The 21,696-nt window shown below is 39.9% G+C and overlaps 1 protein-coding gene across 3 annotated transcripts in view; it reads left to right on the plus strand.

Moving 5' to 3' along the window:
* The window catches only part of CEP89 (centrosomal protein 89), a 31,770-nt gene extending 18,337 nt beyond the window's left edge, over nt 1-13,433 (plus strand). For 2 of the 3 annotated variants that reach the window (XM_074157909.1, XM_074157908.1), the window contains exons 15-19: nt 283-450; nt 1,095-1,236; nt 1,709-1,798; nt 6,540-6,709; nt 10,964-13,427. In XM_074157909.1, coding sequence (XP_074014010.1) covers nt 283-450; nt 1,095-1,236; nt 1,709-1,798; nt 6,540-6,709; nt 10,964-11,201 — 808 coding nt within the window. In that variant the 3' untranslated portion in view covers nt 11,202-13,427. Of the gene's footprint in view, nt 1-282; nt 451-1,094; nt 1,237-1,708; nt 1,799-6,539; nt 6,710-10,963 lie in introns of all 3 variants that reach the window. The other variant, XM_074157907.1, reaches the window with a different exon arrangement.
* The last annotated feature ends 8,263 nt before the right edge of the window (nt 13,434-21,696 follow it).

Below are 21,696 nucleotides of genomic sequence, written 5' to 3' on the forward strand. Positions count from 1 at the left end.
GAAGGGAATACATTTGGAATGTAGAGGTATTTTTATAATTTAAATTTTGTTTCAGGTGCAGTCAGGATGAATTAGTTGAATAGTTTGTGTTACGCTCCATTCATGATTTGGCATGTCAGGAGATTGCAATGCCTCTCTCTGATGTCACCACTGGACATTAAGCATTCTCCATGTATCTCTTCCATACTTTCTACATGGGTATTTTACTGTAACTTAGCTTTTTAGTGAAGTAGGTCTAGGCATCTAGGCGTGACTCCTTTTCTATGCTGTTGGGTTTTGTAGCCATTTACAACAGGAGCAGGAGAAGAAGCGCTGTGAGGTGGAAGAACTAACGGGAAAAGTAACATCGCTGCAAGCTCACAACAAGAAACTGCTTTTAGAGAAAAATAACTTCATGGCTGACAACAGGATCCTGGAAACTGAGATGGAATTGACACGGAAGACAAACAGGTCATATCACATTCTCATTTTCTTATATAGAAATACTTGTATGTCTAAACATAACAGCAGAAATACCTGTAAGAATATTGTCTGACATCCACTTTGTTTATTTTCTACCTATTACAGAAAAAACATATTTCCTGAACACATCTTTGTCACATTTAAAGGCCTGGTTGTCAAGGAACTTTGCTAAGCTTTATACATTTTCACGCACAATTTTCTAGGCCTACGTGCAAATTAAGAATATCTCTTTAATGCTAGAAGTTAGCTATAGCAATTAATCGTTTGTGTACTCACCTGAAAAATAGGGTATTACGCTATTTGCAGACCTTCTCGTGTACCCAGCTGGTTCAGAGTTGGGCTCACAAGACTTTAAAAAGGAAAAACAGTATTATTGTTGTATTTGTTAAAAAATACGAGCTTGTAGCCATTGCACAAATTACTCTTTTGAATCACTGTTACTGTTGTTATTCGCGCAATGTATTGTAAAGAAAAACAGTCCCCGAAAGTGGGAAATACTTTCAGCATTGCAAATATTTTGAGACTTGTACAAGTTGATTTGCACACGCAATGCAGGTTCTTTTAATGTCGTTATTAATTCCCGCTTATGAATTCCCCAAGAAAAGATTTTTCTTTTTCTGTTAATTTTATAGGCGATTAAAGAAGAAAATAGGTCTTCTGAAACTGCAGTTGGAGGAAGCGATGGAAAAAGAAGTTGCAGCTCATCACTATTTAACAAACGTTATTGGTTTGGTGGAGAAGATAGCTCAGGAACGTGACCATCTTATTTTTTTGGTAATTACCTTTAAATAATCAATATGGCTTAATAGATATTTCACACAGTTATCATCCTACTGGCACAACTTATTGTTAATTTGAATTATCAAAAAAGAAAGCTAAAATTTCAGTTTAAGGATTTAACTATTTACATAGACTTTTGTAAACAGGATAGGAGCAGCAAAAGATTATTTTCTGGAAGAGTGGTTAAAGGCAACTAACCTAATTTCTGGAGATAACTTAATGAAGCCTTAACTCACATCAGCATTAGGATCTGCTAATTGTTTTGTTAGTGAGATAGTATTTGTGGTCACTTGACAAATTATTAAGTAGCCATTATTAAAATAATTTTCAGGATTCTTTTTCCATCTTGGTTCTTCAGACTATTGGAGCTCAAAACAGAATAGCTTGTCTTCCTCGGTGTATTGATTTTGTCTGCCCTGTCTAAAGTAAGGATCACATTTAGTTATGTATACTATTATGTTTGCAGGCCAAATGTTTGGAAAACGAGAATCATGGTGTTCTTAACAAAATAGTAGAAGGCAGTCTACGCTTAGGAAGACTGGAAGAAAAAGTTAAGGTAAACAGTATTTCTAAGCTAAATATCGTATAAAATGTTTTGGTTTTTTAATGGGAAGAGTCAGTAGTTAATCTGTGCCAGTGTTTTTATGAGACATGGATTATTTTACAAAGAGTTTTTAAAAAGCAAAATGGATCATTATAGTTTTCAGAAATACATTTTTCCATTATATTTGTACATTGCATCTCTGCCAGGTCATTGCATGTACATTCTTACCTGGAGAATTATGACCATGTGTAAAAAGAACTCAAAATTATACTTCATTTGTATTTTGCTTTTACTGTAAACTCAAAAAAGGAAGGAGAAGGGTATGTGGCATATTAGCTTCTCTATAGAAAGTAATACAAATTACTTTCAAAAGCTGTTTTGTACTAAGTCAAGTTTGTGCATTTTACCCAAGATTCAGAGTCTCCATACACTGCACTTTTCCCGTCGAGTCGTACACTGCTCTTGCATGAAATAACACAAACGTGCAGCACTGTGTTAGCAGAGCCCAGCTCCTTCTGCACTTCCCTCTTGAGGATCAACACAGCCCAGCAACTGGCAACAAAGGAAATAAACCAACTCCTAGATGTAAAGAGAGAGCAGTAAGCGGGAAAAATAGCTAGAATTTGTAAGGAACCTTTCGTAAAATACCTAAACGCGTGAAACACTACCATAAAAGAATTCTCTAATTATACTAATACAGCTTAAAAATGTTTTTAGCCTCATTCATGTCTATCTAAACATCTTTCCTACCAAGGCAATGGCTTACATTCTGCTTAAATACAGATTTACTGCAATTTAATAGATCTGTGACTACTGTAAGGGAGAGAGAAGAGACTTGTATGAAATGAAGAATATTACACGCAGTGGATTTTAAGTGAAAAACCAATTAAAACAAAAGAAAAAATCCTTCTTAACCCATCAACTGTTAACGGAAATGAGAAAAAACAGCCTGTAAATAAAGTTCTTAACTATTGCTGTTTCTATTTAGCAAAAATAAGACTAATCTACTTGCAAAACTTTTTTGTTGTTTTTATCAGTAAAGCAGAGGGCTTATAAAAAGCACCTTAAAATATCATACTTCTTGGTTATTGTATTAATGGAACTTTGCTAAGAGCTAGCATTTATTTCTTTGAAAACATCTTACTTTCTTAAACCCCTCAGATAATCCACTTTTCTAAATAATAAGCTTTATTCATTTGGTCTCTCTTCAGTGATTTAGGGAAAGTTACAGGATTGTTTTGTTTTACATGAAAAAACCTGTTTTCATGAATCTGAATACATTGTCAAGTTTTTAGTTTGGTTCTTCTTAGTCACAAGACTTTTTTAATCCCAATACGTACTGCAGCTCCTCCAGCCGGACAGGCCATACTGCCCGCATTGCTTTTCCGGGTGCTGCTGATAAAAATTCAGGTGAACGTGGGAAGGTGAAGGGATTCTTCACTGGGAAAACATGTTTGCCTCCACAATTCTAGCAACCGTGAAACTTGACCAGCAGCTTATTTTTAAGATTACACACTGCCTGCTGAATTGAAGGACACAGTGTAGAGGTGTCATTAGTCTGATTACCTCAGCTGGAGGAGTATTACCATCAGCTGCTTCAGGAATTCACAAATGGGGTAACTGCCCTCTACGTTGAGTTACGGAATAAACCTACTGTGGGGCACTGATTTAGGTGTGTCTGTCTCCAGTGATAACAGTATTTAAAATGCATTCAGTTTTCTGAAAGGGTGATATCATTATTGGTGACTTGAGTGTTATCCTATTTCTTACCTTAGAAAAGCGTGTTTTGCATTGGTTTTAGCCATCTTCCGCTATTTCAGCAAGATACAAGATAAGAAATACGTATTATATCATATGTATTAGAGCATACACTCCTCGGATTGCGTATGAGAGAAAAGCTTCTATCTTACAGGGTTGAGTTACTTGCAAACACCTACAATGTGAGTCTGCATTTTCTACTTCTTAGACATAACCAGGGATCTTAGGTTTACCTTCTGGTAAATTCACTGCCTCGTGTTTTGGCAGACACAAGGTCACCCAAACCTGTGTTCCAGGTCCGGTGCACCGTTTGCATGTCGCAAGATTCCCTGCAGCTTCTGCCACATCGCTGCAGATGTGACTGAGGTGAGGGAGGGCTGGGGGGCCCTGCAAACCCGGGGCACACACCCCGCAGACGGGTCCTTCAGAAAGCTGGCAATTCCGTTCCCTTCCCGTCATTGCCCTCTGAAGCCAGGTCACTTGCGCTTTGCATGTAAAAGTGGATCCCGTCTTCTGGTCCAGAGTGCCTCCTTTTAGTGGATTCTTTTGGAGAAAGTAAATGAACAAAAATTCTGTTCCTCATTGAGAAACCTCAAAATCAATGAAGATCTGGCAAATTTATTATCAAACACAGAATCACTGTGAAAATCTTTAAAGCTAAGTAACAGGGTATTGCTAAAATAAAACCCCAAACCACACAGATATTTACATAGACTGCTTTATTACATACTTTAAACTATGTATGCTTAAGTTAGGTAGCAAATTAAAAGCGATTCTTTTTCGGTTTAGCTTGAGATTTAGCAATTACTGTAAACAAACTTTACACAATGTCACTCACTGGAAAATGTTTTGTAGGTTATCAGTACAACCATGGGCTATTCAGAAAATAACCGTAGAGCACTATCAAATAGGTTGAATACAAATATTCAGAAAAATCAATCATTTTTGCACGGGAACTATGTTAAGGAAACAAAACCTACCTTGGTATTTTAATTTTTGAAACAAATTAAGTTCAATTCTACTTTTACATCATTTGGTTTATTTCAGCTGATTTTTCAGGCTTGTCCTGCAGTAGCCAGAGGCAGCCTGCTGCGAGGGCTGTGTCAGCGTGCCCAGAGCCACCCTGAGCGGGGCTGGCTCCCACGGGCAGCACGGCGCAGGCTGGGCTCCCGGCACCCTACGCGTTTTAAACAGACCTGGTTATAAGCAGTCATAGGAGCAGGACGGGAACTATGTATCCCTCCTATCTAGTTTCATGCCCCCATCATTAGGGCAGAAAGTGGTGCGCTTCTGCCCTCTGTGCCCCGCTGATTTCACAGCCGTTCCGTGCAGGTGACACAGCTCCAGCTGGCAAGTGAGGAGCAGGCATGGGAAGCCAACAGGGGCAGCCACAGCCTGGGACCAGCTCAGGGCAGCTTCAGACACACACCTCCCACGAGCTGGATGATCTATGACCACGAGATAAAAATGGATTTCACCAATAGCATTGGCTGCTGTCCTGTATCAGCCTTTTACGTGTTAAACGAGAGAGGAAGTTCTCCCTAATTCTCTGAAATAATCACAGGCCCTAAAGAGAGAATCTGAGGTTCCGGGTCCAGAGCTGGAGGAGGCATTTACTGACACAGGGGAAAGTCCGGCTGGTTTCCCATGCTCTGCACTTCCTCCAGGCTGGCTCCACGCACCCTCTGCTCAGAGGGAACATGCTCATCACTGTCCTCCCACAGCGTCACAGGAAGAGCATCCACCCGCGCTCTGAAGACTTCTCTGGGAACCTAGGCAGCTGGGTAACGTGACTGGTTAACTTGCAGGCTTCTGGTTCTGTTCTTAGAACCAACAGGGAAAAGCTAGGGAAAAACCCATGAAAGTCAGCCTTAAATATTGAGCGACTAATGTTCTAGGTAAGTATTATTAATCACTGTCCTACCGCCTCTAGAAAATGAAACTCCAAAATGACACATTTTACAAGAGCTCAAAAGGAAACAGTTTGTGGAAAGCATTATAAAGCTTGCAGCACAGGCCTAAAAATGTCTTCCCCCCCCTTCCTCCAAAAGGCAATACTCTTTCTGCTTTGAATCAAATGCAGAGAAAAACCTTGGTGGTTAACACTATAGATAAAACTTTGTATTAGCAAGACATAAATAGCAGGATTTTCAAAGCTTCGCTAAATCATTTGCAGTTTTATTAAAGGAGGTGCTTCCATCCCAAGACTCTGTCCTGTAACCTGTATCAAACGTCGCCTTTTGCGGATACAATAACAGTATAAGCATTCTGTTTGTAATCACGAGAAAAAAGCTAGTATTGGGTAATATCTGTTGGTTTTGTCAAGAGCACCAGGATGCAGAAACGTGTAATGATACACAAGCCACACTTTTCAATTCCTTGTGTGCTTAGATAATTTAATGGAAAGTTATTTCAGAAAGCAACATCCCTTTGTTCAAAAAGGCTTTCTTGCTTTGAGATTAAACCAATATATTTGGTTATTATTGCCAGTAACGAAAAAAATAAATCACTTGCGCTTTACTGAACAGAAGGGACTACTGCGTGAAGCAGCAAGTTATTGTAAAACACGAAGCTAGTTTTTTCTTCCTCTTTGTATTAAGATTAAACAACTAACAGAACACAGACACTTCACGATACGCATTGATAGGTATGACTTGGACAAGCAACGTGTGCTCTGAAGTGTAGCCTTGCATCTTGAAAAAGAAGCCCTTTTTTTGCAGCCACTTCTTTCCATGTGAGACAAACGTACCGTATGGTGTACACTGTACACACTAGTTTTACATGCGGGACAAAGCACAAGTGTAATACCTTCAAATTAACAAATAGGTAAAAAAACCCCATAATGCAACCTACCTGACATACTGAAGTAAGGCAGCCCTAATGTAAAGATCCAACTGCAAATTAGTACCTCTAGCTAGTTCTTTTGTTGGTAGCGAGTTGGTTGTCCTTATTTCTCCAATAATCACATTTCTCCTATCATCTTTAACTCTTACAGGTGTATAAAAAGAAAGCAGCCGGGAAGCTTGGAGACATCAGTCTCAAAATGACCGAGCAGGAGAAAGAATTTGCCGGGAAGACTGCTCAGTACCAGCAAGAAATGGAGCATCTCCAGCGGCTGCTGCAGGACAGACAGGAAAGCCTGGATGAAGCGCTGCAGCAGAAGAGGTAAATGGGCCCCGGCAGAAGGATCCGATCGGAGCTGAGGGGCAGAAGGGGTGGGGGGAGGCAGCCTCACACGCTATATTCCAGGTATCTTTTCTCACCCGCGTTGTAGCTATACTGAAAACGCTGAAATGCTCCTCTTAATTCCCTCCTTCCCAGCTCCAAGAAAGACATTTTGAAGAAGGAATTTGTTCTTGATGACTACTACTCCTCTTCTTAAGAAAAATATCAATCTGAGCCTAGTCTTTGATGATTTAGGGTGAGGGGATGGTGTCTAAAAATCATAGAGATACACGGTAATTATTTAATAGCATTTTCTACTAAAGGCTGAACGCTTTCCCCTCCACAACTCTTAAGAGTTTTCAGAACAGTAGGAAATTAAAGGAATCTAATGAGTACGCGTATGATGGGTTTCCTTTTCAATCTGCCTTACTGTTCTGTTAATAAGCAGCGTAGATTTGCTACATGCAGAATAAAAAGACAAAAAGATAATTTAACAGATTTATACAAGATTATGACTGTTGGTGTTTAAATACCCTTTTAAAATAGAGTTCTCTAAAGGTATTTTTCCCCTCTGGTAGGGAAAAGCTGCATAGCACATTCTCGTTATCAGTAAACAGGAAAAACTGAGGAGAGGTAATTAAGCCGTCATTTTGTGAATCATCTCTGCCACTGTGAAATGATCGATTTAGAGACAACAGAAAGACAGGGCTTGACATCGCCCAAGTTACATCAGCAGTTCCTCTCGATTACCTTACAGAGTGCTGTTAAAACAGGTTTGCTGGGAATTGTACAGTGAAGGTGCCATTAATCTCTAAAATTTGCATGAGAAAACAGTAATTTGATTATCCCACATTTCTCTGGAAGTACTTTTTTAGGGTTTTTTAACTAATTAAGTGCCTTTCAGACCTCTGGCCTCATGTTGCAATATTTTATAGCAGAGAACAGCAGGTTAAATAAAGAAGTTTTTTTTTTTAATGTAGAATAGAGCGTAGTTCAAAGTCCATGGATCATTCCAAATTTACTTTTCTAGCCCCAAAGTAGGTAAATGGGAGGATGTAACACAGCCTTGTCAAATAATTAATTATGCTTCCCATACAGGAGTTATACTAAATCACTTTTTCCTCTTCAGTCTGAAATGGTTGGTTTTTCTTCAGTAAGCACACACAATTAATACTTGCAGCTAGCTTTTGAGAAGCAAGAGCTACACCTGGAACTACACCATTTGACAATGTGACGGTGAAGAAAAATGACTTAGGGAAACAAGCATAAGAGGAACCTCACAAACGCCTTGTGTTTTTGCAGTCTCTGATGTTAATGAACAGGGTAATTGGTGACTGCCTTTTTCTGGTGGTAGTTAAGCCTTAACAGTCTTTATTAGTGTATAATGTAACAAACACAACTCTGAAAGTTAATCTTCATCATCTGCTATTTTCCTTTGATAACTATATTAGAAACTATATTTAAAAAGCTAAATGTCACTGAAGTCAGCTGAATTCTACACCTATATGAGAGAATATATTTTTAATCTTATAAAATGAGACCAACTAGCATTAGCATCATGACTGATACTGTTCATATAAACTAGGTTTCTTCTGTTCCTTTATTCATCTCGAGTATTGTGGTAATACAAAGTAGTTTCCCACAGTAATCCCGTTATGTCTGTACTCTCTTACACCTATCTGCCAGAGCTTAAACATGTATTTTGGTCAGCTTCGTGTATTTCTGGCTTAGAAGGCTTATTATTTTCTCGCTCCCTTCCCTACACACAGTCACAGAAGTAAGGAAGGAAAAACTGATTGTGGTTTAGATGTCATCTGTAGTCACCTGTAGCTTGGCAACCCAAGTCACCGGTGCCAGGACAGGACCAAACAATTACATTTATTTCCACTAGCTCTGTTTACAGAGTACATTCATAGTCCAGAAAGCTGTCTAGCTGATAACGTTTCAATTCAAAACACCTGTATAAACATTATGGTAAGCACATACAATAAATGTATTATATGTTAGATTTTGTAATTTCAGTGTTTAAATAATGAAAGCCAAAGTAGCATGCTACATTTGAAGCAGGAAAGCCAGTTTAACTCAGAATTTAGCTGAAGGTATGCTGACTGTTTGGATAGCTGGTTTTGTATTTTCTTAAAGTACAATTTCTCTTTAGGAAGACTCTAAAAGAAATTAAGCTATTTCAAAGGCACCGACCACCATCAGTCTAGTTAAATGCACTGCAAGCGGGTGAAGACGGAAAACTCTTCCATGTAATTGCTTCTGCTCTTGCATTTAGTTTTGTAATAGCAAAGTCAGGAGATCCTACCACGTCTGACCTAGCTACTGCCATGAAATTCTTCACCATAAAATTTCACCAGATCTATTGCTGGTGGTAAGTTTTCTTGTAAAACAAGGGAAGATACCACTTCAGGTGTGGGAACGGCAGTTCTTTCAGCGAGACAAGCAGCCCCCTCCTCATTAATGCGAGCAGGATGAGGGTCAGGGGGACCCCCTGCCCCAGCCCCCGCGTCCCAAGGGGAGCTACTGCCGTCACAGCAGGTGCAGGAGTCACCTCTGATCAGTCCTCAGTCACCTGCTTCCTCATTTTGGTGTTTTCTCTCATCATGCTGTTTTTAACAAGGCTGCATCCAAACTAACACGGGCTTCGTAAGACGTAACAAAGGTGACTCTCTTTGAAATTTTCTCCCCTCCTGCATCATCTTTCACCTGTTGACAAAAATCAGGGGCTGCAGTAGTTACCCATTGTGTCAAAGGGAACAGGATTTTTCCACTTGGGCTTTCAAAAAGAAAAGCATGTAGATCTAATTGTTCTTTTGATAAATAAAAGCTTTTAAAGCTTCTGAAGTTATGCAAATTTTACCTTCCCAGAAGCTGCAGAGTAGAGTCTTCTCAATAATTACAGCCTTTGCTACAGAATATTGGAAATTCACAGCAACCTTTCACCTAAAGCAACTGAGGAGAAAGTAGTATCATTCTGTTCTTCAGGCAGCTGATAATCGTAATGTCCTTTTTATTGTTTGTGAGTCATCGTTATCGCATACCCTTCCTTAAATGAAATACATTGCATGTTTCACATAAAGTTGTTAACATGACTTAGGGTAGAAAAACAGGTTCGTAAATACCTCAAGCCTTATTTCACAGGACGCTTACCTCCAGGAGTTTTCTAGGTCGCACTATATTCCATAAGCCTCCTGCAGAGGAGCAGCACTTTGGGACAGTTACAGCTGCTGCAGTTTGGGTGGCAAAGGCAGGTCTGGAAGCCTCAGTAACGAAGCTGCCGCAGACTGTCCTCGGAAGAGGGCCAGCAGTAGGAAAGCTGCGCAGCCCCGCACAGGCAAGGGCTGTTACCTGTAAGGTGACACAGAACACTGTAACCATGATAAAAATAGTTGGTCTTTGTGATAAGGATTATGTAAATAAACTGTTACAGGATAGATAAAAAGTAATTCTTGAGCCAGCAGCCCAAATAAGATTCTGGTGAATTAAACTGCAATTCAGAATTCAGGGATCTTTCAATTTTGCTCTGCCTAAAGCTCATAACAAGCATTAACAACGGACCAATCTTTTTAAAAAAGTCTTGGTTTTAGAAATTAGCAGATGAAATAAAGGCTGGGTAATGTTCTGCGCTATAGTAGGGGTAAGCCAGATTAAGCTCGTATACAGTAACGGTAGAAGGCAAGAGAGCTGTGCACTCTGCGTGTGGGCTCCAGTTGAAGTGGGAACGGAGAGCAGAGGCTTGTCCCTCGGACAATGGAAAAGTTCCTTTAAAAACAAAACAAGATGCTGAAAAGGTTCCGAGGCCACAATACAAAGGGCCAGAGTGAAGCAGTGGGTGAAACTCAGGACAGCTTGTTGAAGGAGTTCAGTCACCTCATTTTACTCTTTGTGCCTCACATCCCCCAAGCGAAAGCGGAGGGTAACTGTCTCTGGAAAGCATTTTGAAGCAGATACTGAGTAACCGATCCCCACCCAGGCGACAGCGGCAGCCATGGCAGCTGCATCTCTCATGCGCCGCTCCTTCGTGTGGCTTAATCCAGCTCATTACAGGGGTCCAGATCTTTTTTCTGATCATACCCTCTCTGGCATTACATTTAGGGGCTTCTTTAAAAACAAAGGAAGAATGAAATTCGATCAGATCATTTCAAGCATCTGAATACATGCAGTTTATAATCTGCTTGTTCACACACTGGAATTGTGTACTGCTGAAAAGTGTTTTTAAAAGTAGGATTTCTCTCCATTTTTTTCTAGGAAAGTGGAAGGGGAACTTGAAATCATTTGGGAATCCACATCCAAAGAAAACAGGAGAATGAGAGAACTCTTACACAAATCCCTGGGGAAGAACAGCCTGTGGAGCGCTGTCACAGCACACGAGCCACACTTAGATAAAAGCTCTCAGAAGGACCTAGTTTACGGACATGATTTTAGCTATTGTGATGTGAAACCTTCATCCCCTACTAAAAATGAAATTCAACAAGAATCTCAGTGATAAGAATCGATGCATTACGCATCTCATCCAAGAAAGAGAACTCAGTGCCTGAATTTTACTTTTTCAACTATGCAAGATGTAATGGAACATTTACCCTCCTCAAGATTACTGTATTTTTAGTGTCATCAAAATGACAACAGCATATTCTCCAGCTGTACCATCAGTAGCGTAAATCTAGCCTAAAATATGATTTTGGTTTTTTGAAGAAAAGACTATTCCTTGTTAAGGCAAATCGTGGTACAGCTCTAAGTTAACATACAAAGACAAGTATTCAGTTAACAAGATAAAAAAAATTGGTAAGCTTGGTGTTCCAGCACAGACACACACCTTGCCACAAAACAAGTGAACAGCAAAACAGAAAGCCTCCAATATGGTAAATAATGTGTCTCTATTATGTATGTTTTAATTTAAAAGGGCACATTTCAATAAATTCTGCCCAGATCACCAAATAAAGTGATCTATACTCGATCTATAAAGCAGTGGGGAAAAAATAATGTGTTGTTGTCTGTTCTCGTTGCTGGTGATGAAGCATCTTGACATCCCAAGATGTCCTTTTGTCTGTCCTTATGTCCAGACTGTCTGCCAAAAGTCTTCTCACCTCACGGACAGAGAAAAATGTGACAGTGAAGCAGCCAAGACAGACACATAGGCACAAGGACCAGGCCCACGAAGCAGATCTACAGGAGCCTGGCGTCAGCACATCCCTACCCTGGTTTTGACAACATACCAGCAGAGGCTACGGCCTTCCTCCAGACTCAGTTCATCCCACTGAGATTCAGTACCTGCAGAAGCCACATTTTTTCCCCAGAAGCATTCTCTGCAGCACTGACAGCCTTTGCATTATTAGAGCGACTATCTGTCTTAGCTTTCCTAATTGTTGATTTTTCACAACAGTGCACATCAACGTCGGAGTAGCACGTATTGGTATGAAGTGACTTTATTTTGGATTTACATAGAACTTGCCGGATCAGCTTTTTGCTTTACCTTCATCTGCAAAACAAAACCTAAATGGTACCAGGAAATTATAACACCACAGGAAAGAAACCCTCTAACTACTGTAGTTGTGTAATATTAGAAATAACGAAGCATCTCAGTGGCTTTGATCAAAGTTAACAAAAAGAGTAGAAAACCAAAGTTAAATCCCCCAAAGAACACATACTGCTCTTGTCTGGAAGGCTTCCTGCTTTCTTGAGGTGCAGGGCCGCGACTGGGCAGAGGAGGGTCATTTAGGAGAAGGTGGGGAGAGCGTCTCCGGTCCCACCACGGCTTTTGGTGCTGTGTGTATGTGCTGTTTTTGAAGCTGGCTCCTGCGATACACTGGGAAGCCAGAGACTCCGCAGAGTCTCAGAGCACTTGAACAATCCTCGTGCACTCAGATACCACCCTGAGGAGAAACAAAGCGCCAAGGTAGCTGAAGTCAAACATACACAAGTCCTGCTCACAGTGGAATTTTAATACGGACTTTCCTTTGCTGGGAATGAGTGCAACAGCCTCACCAGCTCATCCAGATAAGACTTCAACACATCACGTTGAGACTCTGACTAATAGAGCCAGCACAGCTACCGCGTGGTCTGCTCCTGGGCAGTGAACAGAGGGATCATCTTCCATCTTCCAATTCTTTCCTTCTCCCGGCTTTTTCAACTTGATTATTTGAGGACTCAAGGACTCACAATAACAACCAAAACATCAGAAACAATTTTTTAAGCACAGTCTTAAATGACTCAGAACGTGAAGGTGTCAGGGAGGTTTTGCTGGCTTTTTGGGGGGGGGGGGGGGGGCCCAGGGGTGCTCTGTTGCTAAACCAGCCCCATCTCCTGTCTTCCTTGAATTTGAAAAATCTTGTTTGAAACGAAGGTCTGAAATACCTCCTCAGACGAGTCATACATAGACGATACAGACATACGCATTCCCCTGATTGCCACACAAGCTCCAGTCTGCCCAAATGCTGACCCTGAGCCTGAAAGAACATCAAACACGGCTACACCCACATTGGTTTTTGTGTTTTTGAAGTCACGTTTTGCAAATTGAGTATTTTATGACATTTTTCAAGATAAGCATCTCTGAGTATCCAAATACAGCCTTGCAACTGCATATGTAAATTATTTATGTATTCTTCTCATCTGTTTTTAATTGCCCTTTTGAATAGGTCTCAAGATTTTGTAAAAATAAGCGACTTCACAGGGAAAAAACTATTATATTAGTAATTCCTTGGAAATAGAAGTGAGATTTTTCAAAACTCTCTCAATATTGGCTTATCTGTTCTTCCACTCAAATGAACTGGGAATGTCTTGGAAATACACTTGCGCCACATCCGCTTCCCGTTTTCACAGCTCTTCCTTGAGGGCAGGTTTAACACATGGTTCACAGGACAGCACCCCGACAGTGACACTAGCGCTGCCGTCAAATGCTACAATTGCTTTTTCATTTGCCTATCATTAAAACATTATGTTAAACTTTAAATGAGCTAACATTTAATCAGATCCCTGGGAGATTGTCCATACTCAGCTTCCACAGCATTTGCAAAAAAACCCAAGAAAACATGTTGTCCCATGGAGGAAAAGTCCTTTTGTGGCTCAGAACCACTTTTTTGTTGATACCAAAAAATCCCATTAAAAGATACTTTAAGTACATTTGTACATATCACCCATTTGACATTCTCGGGCAGTAAAATCCGGGAATTGTTTCAGATCTGCAAAAGCAAACACATTTTCAAGAGTGTCAAGTATTATACAAATAGAATTAATGTTTAGACAGGTGCTTCTCTCCAACTCCTTCTGACAGTTAGGCAAGAAACTAATTTTCTTACTTTATGAACAGCTAAAAGAACTGGTTTTCCCTTAAGTCTTTCAGATTAAAGATAAATCTTAGGCTCTGGATGTTTTTCATCTTGCATTAAAACACTTGGGTTTTGTATGTTTCTTTGTAAAAGAAGTACGTGAAATGTCGTTTATTGCAGACCACTGATCTTAGGATTATGAAAAATTTAAAGAACAGGCGTATATATTTACATACGTATGTGTATATATACCCACACATATAAATATTATTTTGAAAAAAACCACAACTTTATTAAAACACAACATTTAAACACAAAGTAAAAAAAACCAAACCCAAACAAAAATCCCACTGGAATTACTACCAAAGTTGGTAATTTTAAGAGTTAAGGTTGCCTAGCAGGCAGCATCACTACTTAAAATAATCAAAAAGCCAGTGTTTCAAAAGCTAATTAGAAGAAATAACTTAAAGAGCTTAAAGGATGATCACCACCATCATTTCTATGCTTAAAAAGCAGTTAAAAACATTTTCTTTGAGCACTGGAAAAAAACCCAAATGAGCTCTTAGACTGCTTTCAGAAGCAGCAGGAACTCAGCTCTTTAGTTTTCAGAGAAGTTGCCCTCGTGAAGTCTGTGAACCTTCTGAAGGGAGATAACGACACTGGCCATAAATCATTAAGCGGCCTTTAAGACCAAAGCCATCAGCTTCCAGTGCACCCACCCAGCTCCTCTTTACAACACCACACGCTCAGAAGACATGAACACATCTGAACTGGGTACTGCTATAAAAAAATGAGAGCATGAAAGAGCGTGCAAGACGGGCAAGGGTTACAATGTCAAGAAAATAGCTGATCTGGGACGATCTTCCCGTCTCTGCAACTTTCCCAAGTGTTTTTGGCTTGGCTCTTGCCGAGAGAAGCAGCGCTCACCATGTACCCGGCACCTCCTGCTGCTTCTGCAGCTCTGCGCCAACACAGCCCTGCTGGGCTCCGTTCTGCTTCCGCCGAGACACGCAGAGGGGAAGCGAACACTGCAGAACAGTAAAAGAGTACACAATATACTGCATTCTACTGTCTATAGATCATTCTTTAAGAATTAAAAAACTTAAATGTCTTACAGTATTAGCCACAGCTGCAGTTGACCCCCAATTAACTACCAGGACCTCATTATCTTAAATTTTTTTCACGGAGTGGAAGACGACTTCCCTCACTATATTTTTTTTTTCAAACTGCCTAGCCCTAGTGTTGTACCAAGCTAGCCACTGACAAGTTAAATGTTTCCACTCCTTGCTACCGCAACACAGAACTGCAAGGCTGCTAAACGGCCAGAGAGCTAATAATCTGGCAACATTTACTGGAGGTTCATCTTCGGAGGGAACCTCTAGGAAACAAGGTTACAGATTTCTTCTCTAACTAATGTGAGAAGACTAAGGAAGAAACAAAACTTGTAATCATTCCTCACTTTTCTGTTAGCACCAAGGATGGAAATAAATTACTTCAATTAACCTTTGAACCAAGCACACTAAGTAATGGGATGAAGTTCATGGAAGAAAATAGCATCAGGAAAGAGCACCAAAGGCGCAGTCTGAACTGCGAAACGCCTGCCTTCAGAGACTCAAAACGCTGCAGCTGAGGGAGGCTGCAGAGCTGCTGTCTCACACCTTCACCTAGAACTTGTCACCTAAACCCCAAAGCACCACCACGTTCTTTGTGGGTTTGGTATGGACATGGCAAGCCTTTGACGTCTGCAGCAATCACACAGACAAAGGTCTCCTTCCCCTCTCCGGCTGGCGCCATTTGCATAGAAATCACTTCACGCATACCAAAGCCACGCGGGAATCCTGCTCAAAGCTCACAGGCAAAATGCAAAGCTTTCAGGATGGTTTGTATAGAAACAAAAGCTTCTCATCACTCCAGCTGTCACCTCTTGTGAAGCTGGTACATTTGTTCTGGTTTCTCTTCCCGTGCTTAGTGCGGTTTTCAGCACGCTGCAGGAATGCGAGGGTCAGAAAGAAATGCCCTTACAGGAAGACGTCCCAGATGCTGGTTTAGTCTTTCATTAAAGGTGTGTAACAAAAAAAACCTTTTAACTTCTTTGGGTTCTAGCCCTTCACCAGCCCACTCTATTGGAGCATCCTCCCTATTTTGTACCGTGCACAAATCTGTACGTTCGCAGTGTTTCCACCGCCTGCGGCACGAACACAGGCACTGAAGGGAAGAGGCCCAGGACACGCTCCTGCAGAACAAACCTTTTCCCAGCCCGACAGTCAGCCACCGCTTCTTGCTGCCTAAGGTTTTCAACTGGTTCTTCATCTACTCTATCGCAGACTTATTTTTAAAATATATTTTTTTAGACGTTGCTGCTGCAATTTTCTGGTGAGGATATAAAGAGAGTCACCAATAAAAGCCCGTCCAAAAATTGATATATTTTTACTATTTCTTCCCTATTCACTTGGCTTATTTAAGAAATAAAACCAGTTTGACAGACTGACTGATGAACTCACCCCTACTTCAACTCATCCCTGGTGTGTAGTCCAGTGTCACAGCTATTACTGCCGGGCACTAGGGTACTGCAAAGGAACAAACAGCAGAGAAGTCTTCCTGTTCGCACAGGTAACAACTTTTAAAGTCCTGAAATGAAGAATTAACCATCCTGTTTTCAGTAAATCACCACCTTGTATTTAGAAACAAGTTCCAAGCACACTCAAGTGTGAACGTGTCAGAATTTTACATGATCAAGTAAATGAGCTTGGTTGGCACTCCGGTACTGACGAAAATCATACCTTAAAAGCCCAGAACTTAAGACTGTTTTAATCACCTTATTTTGCCTTGTTTCACAGATACTATACCAAGTAGAGGTACTGAAGAAATTATGTGATTGTTTTACTCTGTTACAAGAGCTCTACCCATGCCAATTTATCTTTTTTTCTGTTACCCAGCTGACATTAGCAACTTACTGTTTTACCTCAGCCTTTACTGCTGACAGAGCAAACCGATTCTGAAATAACTGCACCTTCCTCCCATTTACAGTATCTTCCAGGTTGTAAATCAAACCAACCAAGTCATTCCAGCTTCCTTTCACAAAGCAACATAAAACCATGGAGCATTCTTCAATCCCTATCAAGAAACTGAGAAAACAATTCGGCATTTGTGGAATTGTAGTGACAATAAAGTTTCGTTGCTGAGTTTACGGAGCACATTCTGTCCATAATAAATGAACACAATTTCCCCTAGGAATGGATTACACAATGCGATTATAAGTTTAAAAAGCAAACACTGCCACCACCTTTCCAAAACCACACCAAACCCCTGGGGAGTCTGAAGTAAACCTCAGTAGTTCCAGTTCTAACCACTGTTACAATGTACCGCCGTTGGTTCTCACCCTGTTGTCAGAGCAGAGCATCACAGGCTCTGGCCTTCAGTTGTGTCAGTACCGGGGAGACGCTGAAGGCGAGTATGAGCATGAGTACGCCCTTATGTCCGGGGAACTGAAGGGCATTCATTTTCCTATTTTGAGCCTGGTAGAAAGTTTCCCCCCGCCCATTTACAGGTCATTTAAATCCAGTTATTTTCTTTCGCCCTTGCTCTATTTTTGAAGCCAGAAAGATGCTGTTATCTCTCCAGCCAGAACATTGCTCTTCGGAGAGCAACTCCCAAGATTTTTTGGGACGAAAAATTCACGCCCCTGTACCGGCACTGTGCATCAGGAGTTCCAAGAGCTTTTCCTCTGCAACTACAAACCCTTGGCTGGCCAGGCACTGCTCTGCCATTAGGAGAGCTCTGAGCACCCGTCCTACTCTGCACATCTAACGTAAACAAATATGGTAAAAATTTGACAGCGTCAGTCAGCTTGAATCTGGAAGAGCAAATGCATTTTGAGGGCTTCTTTACTTTTAAAAATGTGGTTTCCCAGTGAGTGAGACCTCCAGTTTTTTTATCTCTGAATTTCCCCCCTACTAAATTAATTTCCACATATCTATATAAACATGCATTCAGACATGAAGTATCTAGAGATACTGAAGTACTTAAAAGTTGTTTTACGTGTAAAATGTTTGGCTTTGGTAAATTTAAAGTTAAACTGAGATTTCAAAAGCAGGCAGCACAGAGCATCATAACCTCTAGGGAATGCTTCAGTATTCACCGATTTCCTCGGCTAGAAACGGGCATGCGAAAGATGCCATTTTCAAAAGCAAATGGTATCTGGTAATCCCTCCTTGATGAAACACCAGTGGAATGCAACCTGAATTTTGGACTCAAAAAGGAGATCAAAGAGAGGTTCTTCTTCCTCGAATGAAAAAAAGAAGAGCTGGCTGTGTATTAGAGAAACCGCTAATTCAGATCAGGCTCTGAAACACTGTTAAAACTCTGAATAAAACCCTAATTCGCTATTGTCAAGCTAGGCCATCAAAATTCCTTTAGAATATCCTTAAGAAAAGGCTTCTTGAATTTTTTGGTGATCTTCTGGATAGAACAACATACGCAGCATTTACAAGTTTATGAAGAACCTCTGAACAGCTGTGCTCACAAAAACAAATCTGTCTCTCAGTAAGATGTGCACTATTCAGGCAGGTCTAGCACAAAACCTCTAGGAAACCTGAAGATCTTTTCAACAGCCTTATTTATCCCAGGTGCAAAACCAACTACACTGTAACCAAGAACTAAGTAGGGGGGAAAAAAAAGCAGCTATTTAAAAGACATACACACCATGGGCATTAAGAATGACTTAGTCATCTAATCTTTCCTAATGACTCTCCCGAGATGCAAAGATCTTGCAGTCCAGTAGCATAAGCCAGCATTGACACAGCTATTAAAAAAAGAGACTGTTCTATTCTATTTGCAGCATACCTGCAATTACTGAAAAAAAAAAAAAATTAAAATGCATCTAAGGATGACAGTGGTGAAATCACGTTTATTAATGGCGGGATTCAAAGAACAGCAAGTGCAAGTAAACAGACGGTCCCCTGATGAAAATTAAGCAAGCTGTTAAGTAGCAAGGTTAGAATGGAAAGTACCCATTCTGAGATACTGCGAAGCTGCAAGTTAGAACCATCCTTACCATTTACTTAAGTATTGGTCAAAGCAGAACATTTTCCTTACTGCAAGCAATAAATACCAACCCTAACAAACATTAACCTTTATTATTAGTGACTAATGATAATAAAAGGTGTATTTATACACTGTGCCCTTGCTATTTCCCGAATTAAAGTTGAAAATTACTTTTTACGATTTAATTGGTAAATAGCATTTGAAAAGGTTCAAACTACGCTGTTTAGACAGGACCAGCCCACAGAGTGTTTGCTCCTGCAGCCCCTTGGAATTTGAACTCCTTGATCTCTTCACCTATGTATATATTTGAGAGGGAAGGAGTCTTTTCCCATGGCTGTAAAATGTCATTTCTCTTGTCCACGAAGAAAATAACAGCAGAATCCTTGAACTCAGTGTTTATTTTTTCCTTAAGTGGCTGAGGAAAAGAAGGATTGCTGGTAAAATTGAAAATCCTTTGATAAGCTTACAGCATCCCAAGAAGATTAGCCCCTAAAACTAAACTAGACAATAAATGAAGATACTTTTCCATTTTTATAAGGAAACACAGGCTAGGTAAGGTCAAGTCGCTGGCAGAGATTTAAGACACCTATTCAACAGATGGGAACTCTCCAAAGACACATTCCAGGTCGAGTAAAGAAACTGGTTGCTTAGACAAGAACTCACACAACATATTCTTAGTGTTGCCTTTATGGTATCTGAAGAAACAAAGTAGAGTATAGATCTGAGGTAAAAAAGAAAGACACCTGAAAACATCATGAGACGATTAGAACATACACAAAAAATTCAAAGACTGCCTAACGCTATAGCTAAAAAAATCCCTAAGCAAAACTTTACTTAACGTGGAACTGAAGATGACATACTCCATTTTCTTTTCAAAGTTTTTTCCCCCTTTTTTTGTTGGTCTGGAAATCCCAGGGTAGAGATGATGTGGAAGGTGAGTCTACTTCATTTTGAGGCACAAAGATAGCCCCATAATAGGATTCTCCCCCTTTTTTCTTTTCATAATATCTGCTTAAACAGTCTCTGTGGCATTTCAGCAAAAACACAGGCATGGTAAGAAGATTATAAACCTTAACCTCAGAATTATCCACTATAGAGAACACAGACCTACATTACAGATCTGATACCAAACCAGGCATCTGCAAGTGATGGATATAGAAACACTAGTTTGTTTAATCCTACATCACAATTACCATGAAAAATATTTTGAAGTCCTTGTAAAAGATGCAAAAAAATGAGTAAGTTGCTTATATCTGGTTTTTCATGTGCTTTTAAGTAAGACTATAGTTTCAGCACTTTACTCTTTCTCTGTAGGAAAAAAAAGGAACTTTTGCCCATCATTCAGAGAGTAATTTTTGAACAAGAAACAAATTAAGATGGAAGAGCTTATCTTCAAGTTTAACCCTATTTCTGTGAGAATTAAATAAGATGAGGTAGAAAACACCGAATAAAGAAATACGGCTTTGATTTTGTTTTCAGTACTGACATTACTTTCCAGTTTCAGTCCTGAAGAAAGACATTCACAGCACAGTCTGGCTCACCCATCACAAAACATGGCAAATATAAACCAATGTAAGTCTGTTTCACATTTTCTTAGGGTCCATTTTTAGTCACAGATTTACATCACCATTACAAGAGACCGGAATTCCTGTTGATCAAGCCTCCATGCTTAAATAGAAGGTTAAAAAAAAATGAAAAAAAAAAAAAACAAACAACCAAAAAATCAAAACTGTCAAATCTGCCAGGATAGTTTTGTTGATCCTTAGCTCCAGCAACTTGCTCTTATTTCCCATCCTGTCCTACTATTGTTCACAAGGCATTATCTTAACAGAAAAACAAGTCTCAGTATCAGTGGCTAATACCAGCACATCTTTTACCTTTTAACAGTACATGTTTAGTGATAAAACTCAGCTGAAGTCAGATCAGGTCCATCAGGACTTACTAGTTTGGACGTCTCAGAGGAAAGGAGCTGTGAAACTGCATTGCCGAAAACAATGGAGTAAAACATGATTACGGGTGGTTTGGGTTTTTTTTTTGGCAAGCATTTTAGGGATGACTAGTTGGAAGGAAAGAAGCTACCTTATTTCAGCCTTCAGGATAACAATGCCTTTTTCCCAGGTACACAACTATATGGAAGCAGAGAACGTAATTTTTCACTCAAGCAAGATTTTTAAACGTTTACAAAAATGAAAAATTAATTGGAATTGCAAGCGAAGGGAACACAAGCTGCCCACTCAGCTGCCTTCAGGTTAATGAAAAACAAAGCAAAGATTTCTGCTCACACTCCTCTACTTTCTAAAGATAAAAACATCAACTGTGGTCATAGGATGCAGCTAACACCTGGACAGATGTTTTTAATGAACCCATAATATGAAAATTATTTCAAGTTTACCTTTCCAAAGTATTTCTAAATTAGAAATTGCTTGATATAAAATCATCAAAATAGACTCCTCAAATTATGGTTCACTCTCACTATGTAATATAGCACTTAGATACTGGACAAACATTCTCACGAATGGAACAAAGACTTTTTTTTTTTTTTAAAGATAAACTAATTGGACTATTGGTTTACCTGTGGTTCCTATCTCAAAGCTTCTTGCCTGAGAATGGGTTTAATGATTACCTTTTATAACCTCTGTACTTAAGCTGCTGCTGTTTCTGCGTATTCTGTTTTCA

This window comes from Numenius arquata, chromosome 13, assembly GCF_964106895.1.
Source record: "Numenius arquata chromosome 13, bNumArq3.hap1.1, whole genome shotgun sequence".
Lineage (NCBI taxonomy): Eukaryota > Metazoa > Chordata > Aves > Charadriiformes > Scolopacidae > Numenius > Numenius arquata.